This window comes from Branchiostoma belcheri, unplaced genomic scaffold (genome assembly GCF_001625305.1).
Source record: "Branchiostoma belcheri isolate BF01 breed outbred unplaced genomic scaffold, Haploidv18h27 scaffold29, whole genome shotgun sequence".
In the NCBI taxonomy this organism is placed as follows: domain Eukaryota; kingdom Metazoa; phylum Chordata; class Leptocardii; order Amphioxiformes; family Branchiostomatidae; genus Branchiostoma; species Branchiostoma belcheri.
The window spans coordinates 1,165,133-1,183,709 of NW_017803898.1; the positions used below are offsets into that span (position 1 = coordinate 1,165,133).

At 41.1% G+C, this 18,577-nt stretch overlaps 2 protein-coding genes across 4 annotated transcripts in view; one reads left to right on the forward strand and one right to left on the reverse strand.

The window, feature by feature from the left end:
• Nucleotides 1-2,388: 2,388 nt before the first annotated feature.
• Nucleotides 2,389-17,562, reverse strand: LOC109473053 (pyrroline-5-carboxylate reductase 1, mitochondrial-like). Of its 3 annotated transcripts, none has more exons than XM_019772953.1 (7): nt 17,482-17,562; nt 13,553-13,713; nt 12,671-12,735; nt 8,377-8,556; nt 7,004-7,216; nt 4,142-4,234; nt 2,389-3,538 (listed from the first exon to the last, which is right to left on the reverse strand). In XM_019772953.1, exons 2-7 carry the CDS (start codon nt 13,653-13,655, stop codon nt 3,350-3,352), a joined length of 843 nt encoding a protein of 280 aa, XP_019628512.1. In that variant the 5' UTR covers nt 13,656-13,713; nt 17,482-17,562; the 3' UTR covers nt 2,389-3,349. The 3 variants fall into 3 exon arrangements, with proteins under 3 accessions (XP_019628512.1, XP_019628511.1, XP_019628510.1); XM_019772952.1 differs by lacking the exon at nt 17,482-17,562 and adding an exon at nt 15,332-15,469; XM_019772951.1 differs by lacking the exon at nt 17,482-17,562 and having other exon boundaries at nt 13,553-13,807.
• A 472-nt stretch (nt 17,563-18,034) lies between these two features.
• The window catches only part of LOC109473109 (kelch domain-containing protein 9-like), a 3,451-nt gene continuing 2,908 nt past the window's right edge, over nt 18,035-18,577 (forward strand). The window contains exon 1 of the mRNA XM_019773017.1: nt 18,035-18,262. Coding sequence (XP_019628576.1) covers nt 18,218-18,262 — 45 coding nt within the window. The 5' untranslated portion in view covers nt 18,035-18,217. The remainder of the gene's footprint in view (nt 18,263-18,577) is intronic.

The window sequence follows — 18,577 nt, forward strand, 5'->3', positions numbered from 1 at the left end:
GAATTCATTTCTTTACATTTTTGTCTTTTTTCCTTTGATTTTGGCATTCTACGACATTGGTATCGTTTCTAAATGTTTTCCTTGCAACTTATGGTATATTTTTGCTCATTTAGCAACTGTTTTGCATGATTTACAGTATGGTTGAAAACTTTTTTTTTTGGAAACGGCCGAAAATTCATGCGCGCGCGGATGTCATCCATATAATCAAATCAACATGGCCTAAATTGGCATGCTTTTGTGCATGTTAGGCAAACGTCGATAAAGGTTAGACATCCAGGCAATAAGATACGCCAAAAACAGTTACTCAAGCAACTGGATATGATTTAGGAAAGTCAGACCTTGCAGGTCGTCAGTGACACGCATATTATGTTAGACAGATAATATTCATCAAATGGTCTGGCCTTATAGTCATTCTAAAGGTAGTGTTAGGCTTACTGGAACAGCATACTAGTATTCTTAAAGTTACATTAAATTTCGTGCAAGAAAAATCAACACAAGATTCAGGTTTCAACTGTCAAATGGACAATTTATTTTTATCTTTTTTTTATCTTGGAAAAAATTCCAAGTACTTGTAATGAGTACAACAAATAGTTTCTCCCACAAACATCTTGTTGACAATTAATCTTAACCAATCGACTTTCCGATAACCATCAATACCAGCCTACATGCTTCAGTCAAAACATGGATCGAAACACTACAATACATGTATAAAGTTCAGTGTTCTTGAAAAAGTACAATTTCTGGTGGAGCAAAGTAAAACTACAAAAATATTTTGGTTAGTACAAATGTACCTTCAATCTCTTGAATAGCAAATCTTACTTGATGTAACTCATGAACTGTAGTTCAATTGCAACATGTAGGCACAGATTTCCATCTATCAGAAGGTAAACTCTTACTGCAGTACCAATGAGGCTAGAAGCCTTAAGTAAAACCTCATTGGTAGTACCAAAGTCTTAGGTTTTAAAGTCAGTGCTTGAGGAATAGTCACATCCCAATAGCCCACCCAACCATCTTAAAGGTAGAAATACAAATATTTGACTGACATGTAGCCGCTCTCTCTCATTGGTCGAACCACTAATTGCCCTTCTCTCATTGGTTGGTTTCTAATTATGATGGACAGTCAAAACTAGTACATGTACAGATCCCCCCCTTTGCAAATCCTAACATAACATACTCTAAGTCTAACATTCATACAAATTTTACGAGAAAATATGTAAATGTCCCTGCAACCATGCTGTACATACTATGCGTTCGCACGAAAAAAATATTTCTTTCCACTTTTCAGTGATATACTGCAGAAATTTGGTCAAAGTTGACAATTAACAGGATGTTAAATTGACAGTATCAATTTTAAGTACTGTATACAAAGTCAAAATATCGTCTCTGGGGATATTTACATACTGCACACTGTGCAAGAATGTAGCGGACAATTTCTTCAGCACTTGCATTTTATCGCACTGAGTTTTTTTACAAACTTAACATGCATTGCAAAGTAACAGAATACAACATAGCGACCGATATTGCAACAGTATTGAAAAACTACATAGGTGACTTAACTCTTTTTCTGGGTAAGTTCTGATGTAGCTAATACAAAATGAGGTGCTTGGATATACTTACAGCAGGTGACAGGTTAAATGTTAACCTTCTCCATGCTGCCTAACCCATAACTAATACAAATTCGGTGTCTAACAGCTAACTTAGCAAGTTGAAAGTTAAAGCTAACATTCCATTCCAGCAACTATGCTGTTAACCAGAGCCCCCCACCCCCCTCCCAACTTAACTAAACATCAAGCGCAACAATAAATAAATAAATAAAGTAAAGCTCCAAAACATTTTTCCCGGATCGAAATGGAAACAAAATTTGAGAATTTCTGCATGGCAAGTTTTTCCCCTACCCAAAATATATACACATTGTTGTAAAGATTGAGCCAAAATTAAGTGGTCTTCAGTGTGCTAACTGCTAGTACCCCCCTCCCCACCATCTTGAAGATAAATTCTGACAACTGAAAACAGGAGTTTTGTAAACAAAAATCTACATGTCCCTTTCCAAACTAATACACTAAGGTCTAAAATAGTAAAATTAGGTAGGGTCAGTTGAAGTCTGGGTTTGGCAATAGTTAGATATCCAAACAATATCAGAATCTGCAGTTTAAGTACAAATTATCGGTGAATTTTTTCAAGCAAAGTAGCTCTATTACGCATATGGGTGAGTATGATTATCAAAAAAATGTATCCAAAAATTTTTAGTTAAACTACTTTTTCCATGGCAACACTTTAAATGTTTCTTTGGTCTTAGATCCAGTTGGTCACAAATATAGACATTTTCTTGTTAAGCCTTTTTGTTGCATGGAAAACCAGAAATTGAAGCAAAAACAAAATATGAGACGCTTTAAATTTTGAGTAGTGAAAACTACTGCTTATGAAAAGTCTTGGTTATTTCTTTTTGTGAGTTCGCAACTTTTCCAGACCAAAAAAGAACCCTACCTAACACCCAGCCGTACACTTTCCTTCCTTACCGCAAACCTATCAAAAAATTAACCTTCTCTTAATTCCTTTTAACATCTAACACCACAATTCTCACCCAATCCTTCTCAATAAATGTGTGGAGTGGAGAGAGCACTTCTTAACTTTTCCTTACAAATCTACGTTCCACAAAAACTTATGGTGACAGACAACAACAGAGATGTCTTTTGCTTTTTACAGATTCTTCTCCAACATTTTGGGCAGAAAGACCCACCTAACTGTTGGATAAATTGTAGATGAGAAATATTCAAATTCTGCTGCAAACAATGTTAAGATGTTGAACTGAATGTGGGTATGTCTGCCACGTATCACTTTGTAACGTGCATAAGTGGTGGAAAAACTTACACAAAACCTACTATTTTTTCTGCTTACTTGACAGATTTCTGCACTTTTTAGCTGTACATAATCTTGTGCTAACTTCCTGAATCTAGGAGAAGTGTTTAACCAAGCAATTTCTGGTTTTGAAAACAAAACAGTCTCCTATGTAACATACAGTGTTATACATCTAGATATAAACATCTTTGTAACTATAAATTTTGTAAGACAAAACTCAACAAAAAACAGGCTGTCCAAGTGTGTTCACCTCACAACTCTGGAATGTGCGGTTACTGCTACTATGCAAGAGCACCCCCTTGCATATCACAACGGTATTGCAGAACCTTAGAAAAATAGCAAGCTCACTTTGCTGTGACGTACAATAGAAGTTAGAACACACTTCGACACTCTGCGACAAACTAGAATGAAGCTCAACATTCAACTATTCACAGAACAGAGAAGAACTTCATTCTTCTAGTAGTGGTGTGAGAAAAGAAGCGGTTTGCGTTATTCATTTCGCCTTTTTGGCGATGGCGTCAGCTCGTAGACACGCCCCTTCGACCGCGTCGATCAGTAAGTTTCGGAAACCGCCGGACTCGAGTTTGTGGATGGCGTAAATGGTGGTTCCTCCGGGGGAGCAGACATCATCCTTCAGCTGCATAGGGTGTTTCCCTGTCTCTAGAACCATTTTGGACGCACCCTGTAGAAGAGAAAAAAAACGATTTTGAGTAAGACAGTACCATCTACAATAGTGTTTTTACTCACACTATTTTGCAAAGCGAAATTGTCTACAATTCAAAAGTTACTTTAGGCAACAAACTGAACTTCCACATTATATGTGAGCAGTGCGAGTACTGAGTAGATTCATTCCTCAAGCTAACCAATGTCTATCAAATCCCTGTTGTTCCTCAGCAAGACATCTGGAGCCACATAGTTTCCGTTTAGAACTTTTATTCAGCCTGTCACAGTTAGATATCGGTTAGCTTGAGGACTGAATCCACTCTACATAATACTCCACTCTACTAAATATTATATACCTGTCATGAAAGTTCATCTGTGTTGCTAGTTACATGTTTCACATGTTAGGGGTGAAGGAAGCCCTTCATTGAACCGTGACGGGGGCCGACATCGTCTACCAGATACCTTTGACCCAGTGTTGACGTTACACTTCAAAGAAGCCACGTGACAAGTTTCACTGGATCAGTCTACTGAGGAAGACCAGAGTGACTGGTCGAAAGCTCTAGGTGAGAGTTTTTTGTGTTGGACCAAAAGTTTTAACTTTAAAACTATATACCCGACCTACCAGTAATGTTTGTGCGGCCAGTTTGATTGACAGTTCCCGTGGCAACCCCATCTTCACCCCTCCGTCCGCCAACGCATCGATGGCTGTGAAGGCCTGTGATTGGACGAAAAAAAACACTGGTTAGATACAATAACTAGACTATATGATGGGGGCCCGCAAACCCTTTTCCGTAGAGTGTAATCGGCCGTTTTAATTCTACATAGAGCGTAGACGGACCCCTCTAATATTTTGCGTACAGCGTATTCGGCGTTTTAATTCTACGTAATGCGTTGTAGCCACTTGGAATTTATCGTAAAGCGTAATCGAGAGGTTTCCGAATTCAGCGTAGAGCGTTGTCGGGACCCCCCCTTGCAGGCCCTCTATGATGTATCTATTTACCCCTGTTGGTTTACAGCTCTAGGAGGTTAGAGAGTCTGAGTAGCCTGGATGTCACTCATTGCATGCTACCCTAGGGCCTAACTGTTTTGGCTGTTTCTCTACAAATTCAATGATTTGGAAAGCTATCAAAGGTTTTCATATCGATAACATTTTTATCTTGATTTTTCATTCCGTTTTACTTTAGAGATGTCACTGGTTAAGTAAGCTTGATTCTGACCAGTACAAGCAGGATACAAAGCCTTTGTATGCTGCTTGTACCAGGTCTGAATCAACCTATACCTTTGTCAAAGGTACAGGTTTTGAACAACCTTTAATGATTGAGAAGAAATAACTGCAAAGTCTGTTTTCTTTGTATAACTTCGGGGTGAGAGTTAAACGGGGGAGGGGGGCAGACCAGTCCAAACCAGTCAACCCCTGTTCTTCATACTGGGCCTCCCCTCTATTCTGTGATTTGTGGTAACATCTGTCCATAGGGGAGATTCATTCATAACCCCATTCGGGTGTGTGGCCTGTCCTTATGCAACATGTTTGGCGATTTCATCATCAAATAAGTTAACAGGGGCAAAACAATATAACGACTTTGTAATAGTCGTTAACCTACTTGTATAATTGTCAGTCGATTTATCCAAGCAACATCAGAAACCATTCTTAGTATTTCTAGTTTTGAAAAATACTTGATGACAATGCCTATAATATATGCAAATGGCTTATTCATTTACTACCTTGTGTCTTTTGTGTCTTTTTGTCGAAATTTTTATACTATGAAACTGATGGAATGCGACTCTGATGTCCACTGAAGAGCACAGCAGTGTTTTCTTTGTGTTTCAGCTTCATTTGGTGACAACGCAGAAGAACAAATATTTACAACTCAATTAGCCACACAAGTTACATACTCTTTTGAAACCTTCACCATAAAATATCCTCAAAATCTGCTGAAAACCTCAAGTTTTAGTTAAGAAAGACTTGTAATTTGTAAAATGTGTAGTAAAACGTGTTCAACTTTTGACCTGTGGCCTCTGCATGACCTGATGTGTTCTATCCTGGGGCAACCCCATTCCCGCCTTTTAGAGAGGCTGGTGCTGATTGGTCGATAGAGGGGGCAGGGCAGAGGCTGGTTCAAACTGGTTAGGGCAGTTATGTGGAACATGTCGGTGTGGGGTCGTATCAATTTCTTTTCTCACTTATCATGAAAGGGAGACATATTTTGGGGAAAAGATCAAATTGATAATTAGTTTGAATACGTTGCTTTATATCAAGTTCAGATGGATTCTACAATGATTTCAGAATCTACACTATTTTCTTCTCTGAAAGGCCGGTGCTAGAGGTTACTGTGCCATTTTGTAGTAGCAGTATTGAAGTGTGCAGCACAAGTAACTTCAGGTCACTTAGGCTTTCGAGTTATAGTTAAGAATGCTCCTTAAACCAAGGTCACCCACCCCTGACTGTACATGTATTAAAGACATTACACGAAGGTTAGACACAGTGACAATAAGGACAGGTTTTAAGACATTGAAACGTCAATTTTATACCCAACCAAGGTAAATTTCCTTCCACCAAACATCATGTCCATTTTAGTCCCACCGAACAACTTGTGATGTGAGTTTTAGTTCTTGACCACCAAACCAACTAGCCTCCACAACATGCCAAAAACTGGGAGTTTGGGTCTTTGGGATCTTTTAAGTGCTATTTTCTGATTGCATGTAGACAACATAGCAGGCCTGGTTGAATTACCCCCGTTTTAAAACTGGGCTAATCAGAAAACAGCCGAAGACCACCAAACCCCCAGTTCTATAAGCTTGCTACAGAGGCTACAGACCAACACCGTGGAGGCAACAGTGCAGTGCTGTACTTACATACGCGTGTCCCATCCCACCCATACCTATGGCCATATGTACAGGGTCTCTATATTCGTCCGTGCAAAACCCACGTTTCTGAATCTGTATGAACATGGGTACAAATACTGGAGGTTCAAGGTCGATGAAGTGTGTCAAGGTCACATTGTGTCACAAGGTACGGTCAAAGGGGTCAATTCAGCCAAGTACTGTTTGAAACTCGATAAAACTTAAACTTTGCCACACCATGATGAAATGTGATGAACAAGTACAAAGTTTATTTTCCAGTTTTTGAACAGAAAAACTGTTTCTTAAAATATTTCCACCGGTCCCTTTCCACCACCAATCACTAAATCAGGTATTTGTAGTTGAGATAAGATTAAGACCATGAAAGATGACAGATTGGGCAAAATTTCTGTCATTTTGAAAGACGGATGCTGGCTAGAACAGTGCCCTAGTGAAAACTAATCTCCAAGCAGATAATACTGTGGCAAGGCAGTATCCATTGGCCAGAGGAGTGTCCATTAGGATCAGGATACAGTCTGGCCAATGGATACTGCCTGGCAAATTTGATACTGTCTTTTGCGGACACCAAAACATCTGCTTGGAGATAACCCTAAACCAAACATAGCAAGAAAGCCGTTATACTCACATACGCAGGCCCGCTCCCGGCCAGCCCAGTAACAGCAGATATCATCCCCTCGTTACTCTCACTGCAGTACCCCAGACTGGACAGGAGAGACTTGATGATCTCTGAGTCCTCCTTCTCCACGTGACTCCCGGGTACGTACACGGACGCGCCCTGTCTCACCACGCACGGCGTGTTCGGCATTACTCTGATCACGCGGCTCTTAGGGGGGAGTTTCTGAGGAAAAGGGAATTAAAAAAATGGTTAACTAGAATGTTAACATTTGCAAACAAATGCATAATGTTTACCTTTTGCATATGGTCTGCTCTGTTCATTCTTACTCAAACACATTCAGATATATGGTCAGACAGGAGTCTAAATCATGGCTCTTAGGGGGAGTTTCTGGAAAAAGAAAAAAAAAATTGAGGAAAAGAACAATTATTAAAACCAGAACCGATTGGTTCTTTTTCATAGCCTTCCAGCACTTTTTGCACATTGGTTGTACTATATCAACCCACAGGATAGAGGCAAGTGGCAGGCTGCATCAAGCCTCAGTTTTGCAGTGCAAGTATGTATAACCCTTGGAAGACGGGGAACAACAGACGATAAACCGGACAGTGAGTGAGTGTGTGATTGTGTAAATCAGTTTTAACTTTTAGTTCACATGGACTTAATTTTGCAGTAGGGGGAAAGTACTACACAAGTATTACAGAGTCGGCAAACATAATACTACTGCAAATATTTCATGATTTATAGCGATTGGTTGCAGAAACTATTTTCCTCTTTTCTACAACAGTTCTTCATCCCACAAGCTCAAAGGGGGTAGCTGGTTTCCATGTGTCTGATATTCATGCCTGTCGCTGTAAACCTAGCAGATAATTCGTGGGATACCTGTGTTGCTATGCAACAGCGCTCCATCCAGCCATCAGTCAATGTCAACATGTACCTACTGACGTCAATCTACAAAACGTTTCTCTTTACCAGCGACTTAATTCACATATAATAATACTGTGGTGCGTATCCAGGACAGAAATATGTAGCAGCAATTATGGAAAAGCAGGTTTTGGATTGCTGAAAGGGGTTTTCAAACGGCTCCATGATTTGAAGCATCTCTTTTTAGCAACACTAAGGGCAACACAGCAAAGTTTAGGTACCTCCTTTTAACGACCATTTTATTTGATGTACAACACCTAAAGTAATTAAGATATTATGCTCCCATGAAAAGATGATTCATAAAAATGACAATTGTTTTCTTACGGCTGTAAAGCTAAAAGTGGGTTTTGACAACTTGTAATAAGCCACTGGATCATCTTTAACTTGTTTAAGAAGAAAGTTCAAACAGACCCAAAATCATCCCCCAAATCAAGTTTTTGGTTCTCCCACCAGAGTTTTCTCACCTCTTCTAGGAACTGCAGTGGGACACCTGCCGCCACGGAGACCATGAGATGTCTCTTGGTAACGACGGGAGCGATCTCCTGTAGAACCCCGGGTAAAACATGCGGCTTCACCGACAGAAAGATGATGTCACTATTCGCTACAGCTTCCTTGTTGTTGTGTGTGAATTGACACCCGATACCCTGGAATAAAGAGAACAAATAATTATGTCAAAACACTTCTTGAATACATTTACAATAGCAATATGGACTAGCCTCCGTAGCAGGCCTATAGAACTGGGGGTTTGGTGGTCTTCGGCTGTTTTCTAACGGGGGTAATCAACCAGGCTGGCTATGTTGTCTATATGCAATCAGAAAATAGCACATAAAAGCTCCCAAAGACCATGAAGACCCCCAGTTTTTGGCATGCTATGGAGGCTAAATATGGACCATGTTTTATTGTTGTAAGTCCAGGTGCTCATTTCTGTAATTTTATCAACCATATGTATCCTCTCTACGTTCTTGATCAAAGTGAAGACTGCCTGCAAATTATATCAAAACTGTCTTTCAGCTATCGGAGGCTAACATGCCACGTTTTTTATTGGTATTGAATACAAAATGACGATGAGTCAATGACAAGTTACTTAGCAACTGATCATATATTCTGTTCCTTTCCCTTTTTCTTGAGGACGACACTGACTTGAAATGAGGGCTTATTTTTGCAGCTGGAGACTCATAGTCATTGACATTTTGTTACTAAGCAACAAAGATTGACTGACACGACTGTTGCTATGCAACTGATCTCTTCAGTTATCTATGACAATGGCACTCCAGTCCAACCAGTCTCAGATAGTCTACACTAATCCATCCCCTTACTAGGTCAGTTTGGACCTTTAGAATGATGTAAAGCACTAAGATCAAAATTTCCAGGGGAACGCCTTTCCTTATTCACACCAAAGAGGTGAAACAATAGACTGTCAATACAGAAGGCCGGTACAATAGGCTTATAGCTCTGCCCTTCCTCCTCCTCTTTCTGTTAGTCTCCACCAGTCTCCTTTTGCAGGCTGAATAAATCATAGAAATCGGCCTAAAAAGGGGATTTAATTGGCAAGAGAAGGTAGCTGGCCATAGAGGGTCCAATGGGACCTCTATGGCTACGAAACTCCTCTGGCCAATTAATTCCCTTATTCCGCCGATTTCTACTATTTATTCAGCCTGCAAAGGGAGTCTGGTGGAGACTATCTTTCTGTGGCGATCCTGGTAATTTTCCATCATGTCCAAGACATCTCATTTGCAAGTCATACCCAGAATCCACCAGGAGTGTCCATTGTCATTGAAAATTCTGAATTTTCCACTTGGAAGGTTCCATTTCCCACAAGAGGGACGTAACTTCTTTTTTCCCCTTTCTTTTGTAATGTATTTTAGTAACATTTCCATAGAGCTTAAAAAAGATGTATCGAGCTTGAAGATAAACAACGATACGAGAAGTTGAACCTAGCCTGGGTGCCAGACGCATTTCAGGCCGCTAGCCTTTTTCCTTCGGCAGCCAAGACCCCTTCGCCCGCCCATCTAAATTACCGCTAAGGGATAATCTAGCCTGGGGGGAGTTTGACCGGCCCTAGAACTGTAGCCGTTTTTTAAACTACCCCAGGTTAGGCTCCTGGCCGCTCCCCCCATAGCGGTAATTTAGACGGGCGGGCGAAGGGCTTCTGGCTGCCGAAGGAAAACGGCTAATGGCCCGAAACGAGTCTGGCATCCAGGGTAGGCTGCCATCCTCCGTAGTTACCGGCGCCAGCGCCCAATAGTCACTAGCTACGTAACCAAGTGGTAACCAGCAACAATAAGGCTATAACTTCCAAGGATGGCACCCAGGCTAATAATGCGAACTAATCACGTGCAAAAACCCTTCGATCACGTGCAAAACACCTGAACGTGCGAATGGAAAATTCCACCACGGCTTTTGAATCACTTCCACCAAGGACGTTAGAAGAATACTTCCACTTCAGTTTTTCTCTAAAGAATTTAGGCGTTGTCCAAATTTTTACGACAGAAGTTTTACGACTTAACGACTTGCATGACCTATTCATCATACATGTAGCTGTAACTTTCCATTGTTACAGAGCCTCTACCAAGGACGTTCTATCATAGAATGTCCTAGCCTCTACCAGGCTTCGGAAGGCGGCTGGAAAGACTAGAAATTGGCCAAAATCATTCCAGAGAAGTTGGTCCGTTAGAGTGCAGCAAACTGTACTCTCTAGTGGACCAACTGCCCCGGCATGCTATCTCTCTATTTGGCCAATTTCTACTCTTTCCAGCCGCCTCCCGAAGCCTGGTAGAGGCTGTATCCTTCACACACTTTGAATCGCTTCCACTTGAGAGAGAACTACCTGTAACCTTACTAAGGGCATCATTGCCTGGAGGCATTACATGACCTAACCATGTGTACAAGAGCTATGTGGTTTCAATCAATGGAAATGCTGTGTCATACATGTAATAGTCCTTGAATACCTTTTGCAATATTAATTTCAGTCGTAAATGTTACACAAATGCGTCACTCAATTTCTTCCAGGTAGATAATTTCTTTGAACTGAAGAAGAAAAAAAAAATTGTCGTCGAACATATTGTATGTACTAATAGACCCACCCAACGCCCTAAGGTACATGTGCTCTTTTCTTTGTAGCTTCGGAAGTATTATGAGACGAATCGATGTTGTTACCTTTTTAATTCATCAGTCAAAAATGTCTTTTCTAGTAATTTCATCATTCCTCATATACTATATGCCTTCGGTAAAGATTTTCCATGCAAAAAATGTTCCGCTCTCCCAAAGTTACTGAATTATACAAAAAAAGACCACTTACTAGTAACTGGACAAGACATTTTTTTGTGTAAAATGAAGATTAAAATCTCTGTTGTACAACGTGGCATAGTAGATATACATCAATTGGGCACCAGTGCCTTTTGCTATAGTATACCGGTAGGTGAGATCTCCAGTTTGTCCAATGATTAAACCGGATGCACTGTACTGTAGAATGTGTATACAGTACACACACTGACACACAGTAGTGCATATAACAACATGCCACTTGCGCTTACTTATTGAACCGTATTGCGTCAGAAATTGCATCAGAAATACCGGCCAGGGTACAAAATTCTTCTGTTTCCAATTCAAACAAGTTTGACTAGCACGGATTCTTCTTAAGTTTACAAATAGCAAGTTGATATTTTGTATTGCATCAGAAATTGCATCAGAAATACCGGCCAGGGTACAAAAACCTCTGTTTCCAATTCAAACACGTTTGACTAGCACAGATTCTTCTAAAGTTTGCAAATTGCAAGTTGATTTTAAATTGATATTTTTCTGACATGATGCACGCTCGTCCCCAGCGCCCGTGGAGAAGCCATAGGTTATAGATCGTGGCTTAGCCCAGGCTATGGAAAATAAACTTTCTTTAATGCAAATCTGTCGTTTTTGTTTTCTTTGCGCTTTCTAAAGGGTTATGATAACCTACTCTACTCTGGCGGTATTGTCGTGCGCGCTCGCTAGTACGTAACGTTACACGGCGGCCATCTGAATACTAGTACATGTACACTGCATTCTTTCTACTATCGGGACCTAAAACAAGACGCAAGATTCCTATTTTGGGGTATAAAATGCTGTCACAATGGTAATATATACCAAATGAAACGGACCTTTACAAAGTACCTCATTTGGTGACGCTATGAGGGTGTACCGTTATCCCTCTACATTTGCCCAGAAGGGAGTTAGTCGCGGAAGGAACTTAGCCACGGAGGGAGTTTTGGCATTCTCCACGCTCCATCCGCCCGCGCCACAAACTCTCGTCCCCAGGACAGTTCACTCTGCTACCCAGCATGCTTTGCGCAAAATGCGTTCTCGGCCCCAGGACACAAATACACGCTAATGCTTCCGCACTGTGTTGCTCTGGGGACCCCGCCGCGCGCCCAGATGTGGCTTTAATTATAGCGCGCTAGCGGACGCTGCGGAGGAGCGTGGACATGATGTAAGAGTAAGCTCAGGAAAGGGACTGGCACCCAGACTAGTAGTAGCCTCCATAGCATGCGAAAAACTGGGGGTTTTGGGGGTCTTTCGGAGCTTTTATGTGCTATTTTCTGATTGCATATAGACAACATAACCGACCTGGTTGAATTATCCCCCGTTTTTTAACTGGGCTAATCAGAAAACAGCCGAAGACCACCAAACCCCCAGTTCTATAAGCCTGCTACGGAGGCTACTGAAGAACAAGAAGATTTAATATTACACAGAGGTAGTTATTGTAGAGAGAGTTATTGTAATGCCCACCTCTAGTGTATCTTGACTCCTACATGAAGGAGCTGTAGCTGTGATGTGGTCTGCCTTTACTACTCCTGGGGACAGAAAGCAAAATAAAAACAAAATAAGAAGGTAGAAAATTGAAATCATTCATAGCTTATTTTCAATGGTTTCATATCATTTAGATTTGAATTTTATGCGTCCCATTTTTATACTATACAGTACGCAGTACTTAAATTTGGTCCCAATATTAAATAGAAACATCTGTATCTGTATAGCCGGTATAACCACCCTTCAGCGCAACACCATTTGAAAAGCCATTCCTTGAATTATTTTTCAACAGTGAAGTGTATTGAATTGGCTCTCTTCAAATTTCTCTTTGGACAAAATATCTCTTACAAAACATGTCTTAGGAACAACCAAGCCAAAAATTTATGGGAAGATCGCCAAAATAAATATCAAGTCTACAGACGCAGACTTTACGCTTTGGCATCTCTCAAATTTGCAGGAAACAATAGACTAGCAAATACAAAGCGCATTTAAAACTTCTCATAGCACATAATATGCATGAACGGCAATTGAAAAAGAATACTGTATATACAATTCAAATTGTTACATAGATATTTATATTCCTTACGAATCCCTAGAAATAAAAAGCATAACCCCCTCCCCATCTATAACGGTTCGTCCCGTATCCGATATTGCATCAGCTGTCTGGGACCAAAACCGCCAACCGGGTAAGAAAAATAAACAGAAAATAACAAATAAAACATTCTTTCTAACAAAACTACAGATCTACACACGATTCTATCATTTCGGAACGATCTAGCTCTGTAATTTTCTATTTTAACGGTAGCTAGCGGCCGCCGGCGCCAGGTACACGTGTTAGCGGGCGGAAAAAGCTCAACTTACCTGCCGCAAGGAACCCCTTCGCCATGGCTTGGGCCATTTTCCCGGCTCCCACGAAAGCTAGCGACATCTCGGAAATATCTTTCTTGACGGAGATTTCTCCCATTAAAGTTGGACTGGCTCCTGGTTGCTCTGAGGGTGGTTCTGTGTCGACTGGTTGGACGCTGAAAGGCATGGATGGTTTTATACAAACCGGTAAACCGTCCCCTCGTGGAAAATTATTAACGACCACAAGGTCGGGACCTCACATGCAGCGCGTGCGTGATCACTGACGTATCCCGCCTTACGATTGGCTGTTGCCAAGCAACAAGCCCACGCTGTTTCTTAAACTCCACCTGATTGGTTGTTGGCAAGTCACGACCTGGATGGGGTGATAAACCTACCCTTGTACAAGCGACGATCTGATTGGTCGAAACGAGGGATATCGATGTTAAGGGCTCTCTTATTGGTCAGTGTCCTTCTTTCATTGGGAAGTTCATTCATTGCTACCTCAATGTCTAGCGCACCTGAAAATTTTCCATTCCGTCATAGCTAGCAACGCTACAGTGGTCAAATGACAAAAGCATGCCTTAGAAAAGACAAATTCTTCCTTTCCATTATAAAGATAGCTTTGGCTACCGACGAGAGGAACAAGAAACTCACACGCTCAGATACAAAACACATGATCGCTCTTTTAACCATGTCGCATGTTAAAAACACCGCTCTGACTATAAATCAAGGACGTCCTTTGTTGAATACACTCTCTCTTTTATTTTATTTTACTTTATCTTTTATATTTTATTTCATTTTATTATTATTTTGTCTAGCCATGTCGCACGTTAAAAACGCCACCCTCTATTTAAGATGTTAAAATCAAGGACGTCCTTGGTTGAATACACTCTCTCTTTTATTTTACTTTATTTTATTATCATTTTATTATTCTTTTATTATTATTTTGTCTAGCCATGTCGCATGTTAAAACACCGTCCTCTAATTATGATTTTAAAATCAAGGACGTCCTTGGTTGAATACACTCTCTCTTTTATTTTATTCAATTTTATCATTATTTTATTATTATTTTATTTAGCCATGTCGCATGCATGTTAAAAACACCGCACTATATTTATGATCGTTAAATCAAGGACGTTTTGTAGAACGTCCTTGGTTAAACACTCTTGTCTTTTATTCTCTTTCATTTTATTGTTATTTTACTTAGCCATGTCACATGTTAAAACACCGCCCTATAGTTAAGATCGTTGAATACACTCTCTCTTTTAGCCATGTTTGATTCAAAATCGCAAGTCTCCACCAGAATACAGAGGAAGATAGCCTGGGTGCCAGACCCATGGCACACTGGACACAAAGTATCTCATGTGCTCACTGAGATACTCAGTGTCCCATGGCCATGGGTCTGGCACCCAGGCTAAGAGGAAGAGAAATTTGCCAGGGAAGTCTGGCCATCGGCAAGGAGTTCGAAAATTCATTTGCAAGCCCACGGAGAAATTTGAAACCCCCTGCATGGCCAATTACTGATTTTTGCTGGATCTTACTACCATAACCCCTTAGGAATAGCCTCTACCAGGCTTCGGGAGGCGGCTGGAAAGAGTAGAAATCGGCCAAATAGAGAGATAACATGCCAGGGGAGTTTGTCTGCTGGGAAAGAACATTTTGCAGTGCTCACACGAGTGTCTTTCTAACCGCCTCCCGAAGCCTGGTAGAGGCTACCGAAAAAATACTAGCAATGTTTTTTTTTTTTCAATACAAACTGGGCTAGAAAAAAAGAGAGAGACATTTTATTTTTACCTTTTGGTGACTGTTTCCTCAGTCGGTCTTGCAGTTGTGAGACAGTTCTGACTAGCCCTCAAAGTTAAGTACACCCGAGTGCGTATATATAATAGTGGGCCAGGTTTCACGTGTCCACGTGCTGTCTGGAAAGCCTGTACTTTTCCATGACGGCATAAAGAAAAAGTCACCTGTATCAGATGACATGTCCTTATATGGGGTCACAGACAATGGAAACGCTTCATGTATTTATATCGAAAAGCCTTTGCTACATTGCGATGTATCCATTGCTTGTAATGGAGCTTGATTAAATATGGTTACATTTTTAGAAGTATTTTTGGACGAGAGGGTTTGGAATAACTTGCTACATTCATGGACCATGTGTCAAGTGCACGTTCGATCATGGTTCGATCGAACCGTGGGTAGGGCGGGGCCGCCACGTGCACACATGGGCTGTAGCTTTCCATGACGACATAGAAATGTAGCTAACCACCTGTATCAGGTTTCGCTGAATGTGGCAAACAATGCCAAGAAGGAGAACAATACATAGGAGACACGGGGGCTTGCTTCCTGTAGCCTCTACCAGGCTTCGGGAGGCGGCTGGAAAGAGTAGAAATCGGCCAAATAGAGAGATAACATGCCAGGGGACTTTGCTCGGGTGCGGCAAAATGTTCTCTCCCAGCAGACAAACTCCCCAGGCATGTTATCTCTCTATTTGGCAGATTTCTACTCTTTCCAGCCGCCTCCCGAAGCCTGGTAGAGGCTACGCTTCCTGTACATGTGGTAGACTGTACGGAATTCTTTCATGTCTGGAACGATTTTCTGACTCAGAGAACGAATCTAATTATAAAAATTAGCTAAAATGGGGTGAATAACTCTCCCTATCCGTCAGCCGAAAGAGAATGTCTATTCTATGCGTTTTTGAAATGTAATAACCTTTGATATGAGTCATGTATAGACAAGAGTAGACCAAGACAGCGGATGATGCAACTACATTTAATAGCCTCTACCAGGCGTCGGGAAGCGGCTAGAGAGAGTAGAGCCAAATGACAGATATAGGCATGCCATAGGGGAGTTGGTCCGCTAAAGGAGTACAGTTTGCAGCTAGGGAAGAGGATACAACTGGCAACTATAATGTATATAGACTCATTTCAGGTTTCTGCATATGTTAAAACTTAATCTTTCTTACATGATCACATAGTAGTAGACGACTCTCGGAGTCCTGAATGCAAATGTATCTAATTAAGCTAACTCCCAATCCTGTTACAAATTAATTACTAGTAGTTACGCTTTGATGGCGAATTTCTACTGTTTATTCAGTCTTTACTCACACTACTAGCTTATAGGTGCCATCCTCCGTAGTTTTCGCCCGCTCCCTAATGTCGCCGGACATCCAGGCTATATATAATCACACGTCTGTCTGGTTGACTTGTAGTAACCCCCCTGCACGTGAAAGTGTTCTCGACCTTGGTCTAGTTATGTCAATCACTGGGGGACTGCATGCCCTTTTAATCTTCGTATCCGTACGCAGCCTCCCCCAAAAACCAACGTAATTCGTAATAGTACATTGGCCGCAAAGTGTTAAGTCGTAATTAGCACTGAGACTTAATAACGTAATTCGTAATCGGCGGCGGAAATTTTTTGCGTAATTCGTAATCAGTAGCCCCCCATGCAGGCCCTCATCACTCCCTCCCGCCTTGACGTTGCTAGTAGCTTATTTACATAACGTCTGTTTGCCAGACTGAGACAGCATTATAAATCTGCATCGACGACCAAAAATAAATTCCAATTTATCCACTCTGTGCAACTTTTAAAGCTACCCACAATTCCTTTCGCACAGACTAGTCTAAATTCCCAACGGGCCCGTTTCGCACACTGTAATTCATTGCAATTAAATTTTTTTTTGTCTCTGAAATTATACAACGTTAGATATTTTCCTGATGATGAAATGTTATCATTTCCGACCCACCATACCCTTTACCCTAGTAACAAAATTATCTATCGTTCTATCGATATTTTTGTCAGCCAGTTCAGTTGACATGCCTAAGAGTATGTCAATATTAAAAGCTAGTCTTTGCCAACTATTTCACCAATCTATGGGCACGCGAGTTTTAGACAAAGTTCGACATTGCATCAGCCGTCCAAAAGTCGATCTAGATGTGCAAACTTACCAGATATTTTGCAGCGCCACGGTGATTTTTGTTCCAGTGTCTCTTGCCCGGACCAAGCGACGTGGCAGTGTTGACTTTCGTCTGGCCGAGGCACCAAAACGAGGCTGTGGTCTACTTAGCATCTGGAACCGATATTCTGTACATTTCTTAGAACTACGAGTCGATTTAAATGCAGATTTGTCTTCAAATTTCTTTCTTCTTTCTCTTCCGTCTATCATTTAATAAGTCCAAATGTGTAGATTTTATTTTGATTATCCTGATTTTCGCTTCCATCGACCAAGGTGACATTATACACAGTATAATGTCCTTGCATCGACAAATAGCAATTAATATTGTCTGCCTAAAACGCAAATTAAATGCAGGGGCAATATAGAAAGAAAGAAAACAGGAAGAAATGTATAAAGCAGTAAGATAGTACGCAAGAAAGACGGGGAAGGAAGAACAGAATAAAAGAATGCTTTCCATTGTCCAGCGTACAGCTTGGCATTCATTCCTGCAGTTTGGGTATATCTCGCTTGAGGGCGCTTCTGCGCGGTCACGTACGGAAGTTCTAAACAAAATGGCGGCGGTTTGTTGGTAAACAAGTGTTACAAGTGCGTCCCTGCCAGAAAATGCAGACGCCAGAACTATGTCGGACTGCAAGGCTCCAGATCCAAGCGTCTTCAGTTAGATGACATCCTTGTACATCTACAGAGTCGTTTAGAAGCGAATTTAAGGCGTTCTTCGTCGAAAAAAAATGAGCGGAGACCGAGGGAGTAGTCTACCGTGGAGTTGGCAGCAGGTAACAAGAGTCTTACACATGTAAATATATACTTAGTATATATATTTAAGATGATTCTATTGTTGTAATGTATAATTGATTGTTTCTGTGTTATGTCACACTCAATTCAGGTACATAGACTTAGCTACCTGCGTATTTGTGACAACTGTAAACTGTTCTAAGTGTATTTGTGAATAAAGCTCTCTCCCTCCCTCTCTCCCTCCCTCCCTCTCTCTCTCCCTCTCCCTTCCCCCTATCTCCCGCTCTCTTTGTTTCTCTCTCTGTCCCTCTCTCTCTTTCCCTCTCTCCCCCCTCTCCCTCCCTCCCTCTCACTCC

Bases quoted from the DNA above. Each gene is read 5' to 3' on its own strand.
- LOC109473053 (XM_019772951.1), bottom strand. From the start codon at position 13,724: ATGCCTTTCAGCGTCCAACCAGTCGACACAGAACCACCCTCAGAGCAA. The intron at 8,557-12,670 runs GTGGGCATTACA...TCTTTATTCCAG, and splicing joins GGAGTCAAGATACACTAGAG to GGTATCGGGTGTCAATTCAC. The intron at 3,539-4,141 runs GTAGGTCGGGTA...TCTCTTCTACAG, and splicing joins TGGCCGCACAAACATTACTG to GGTGCGTCCAAAATGGTTCT.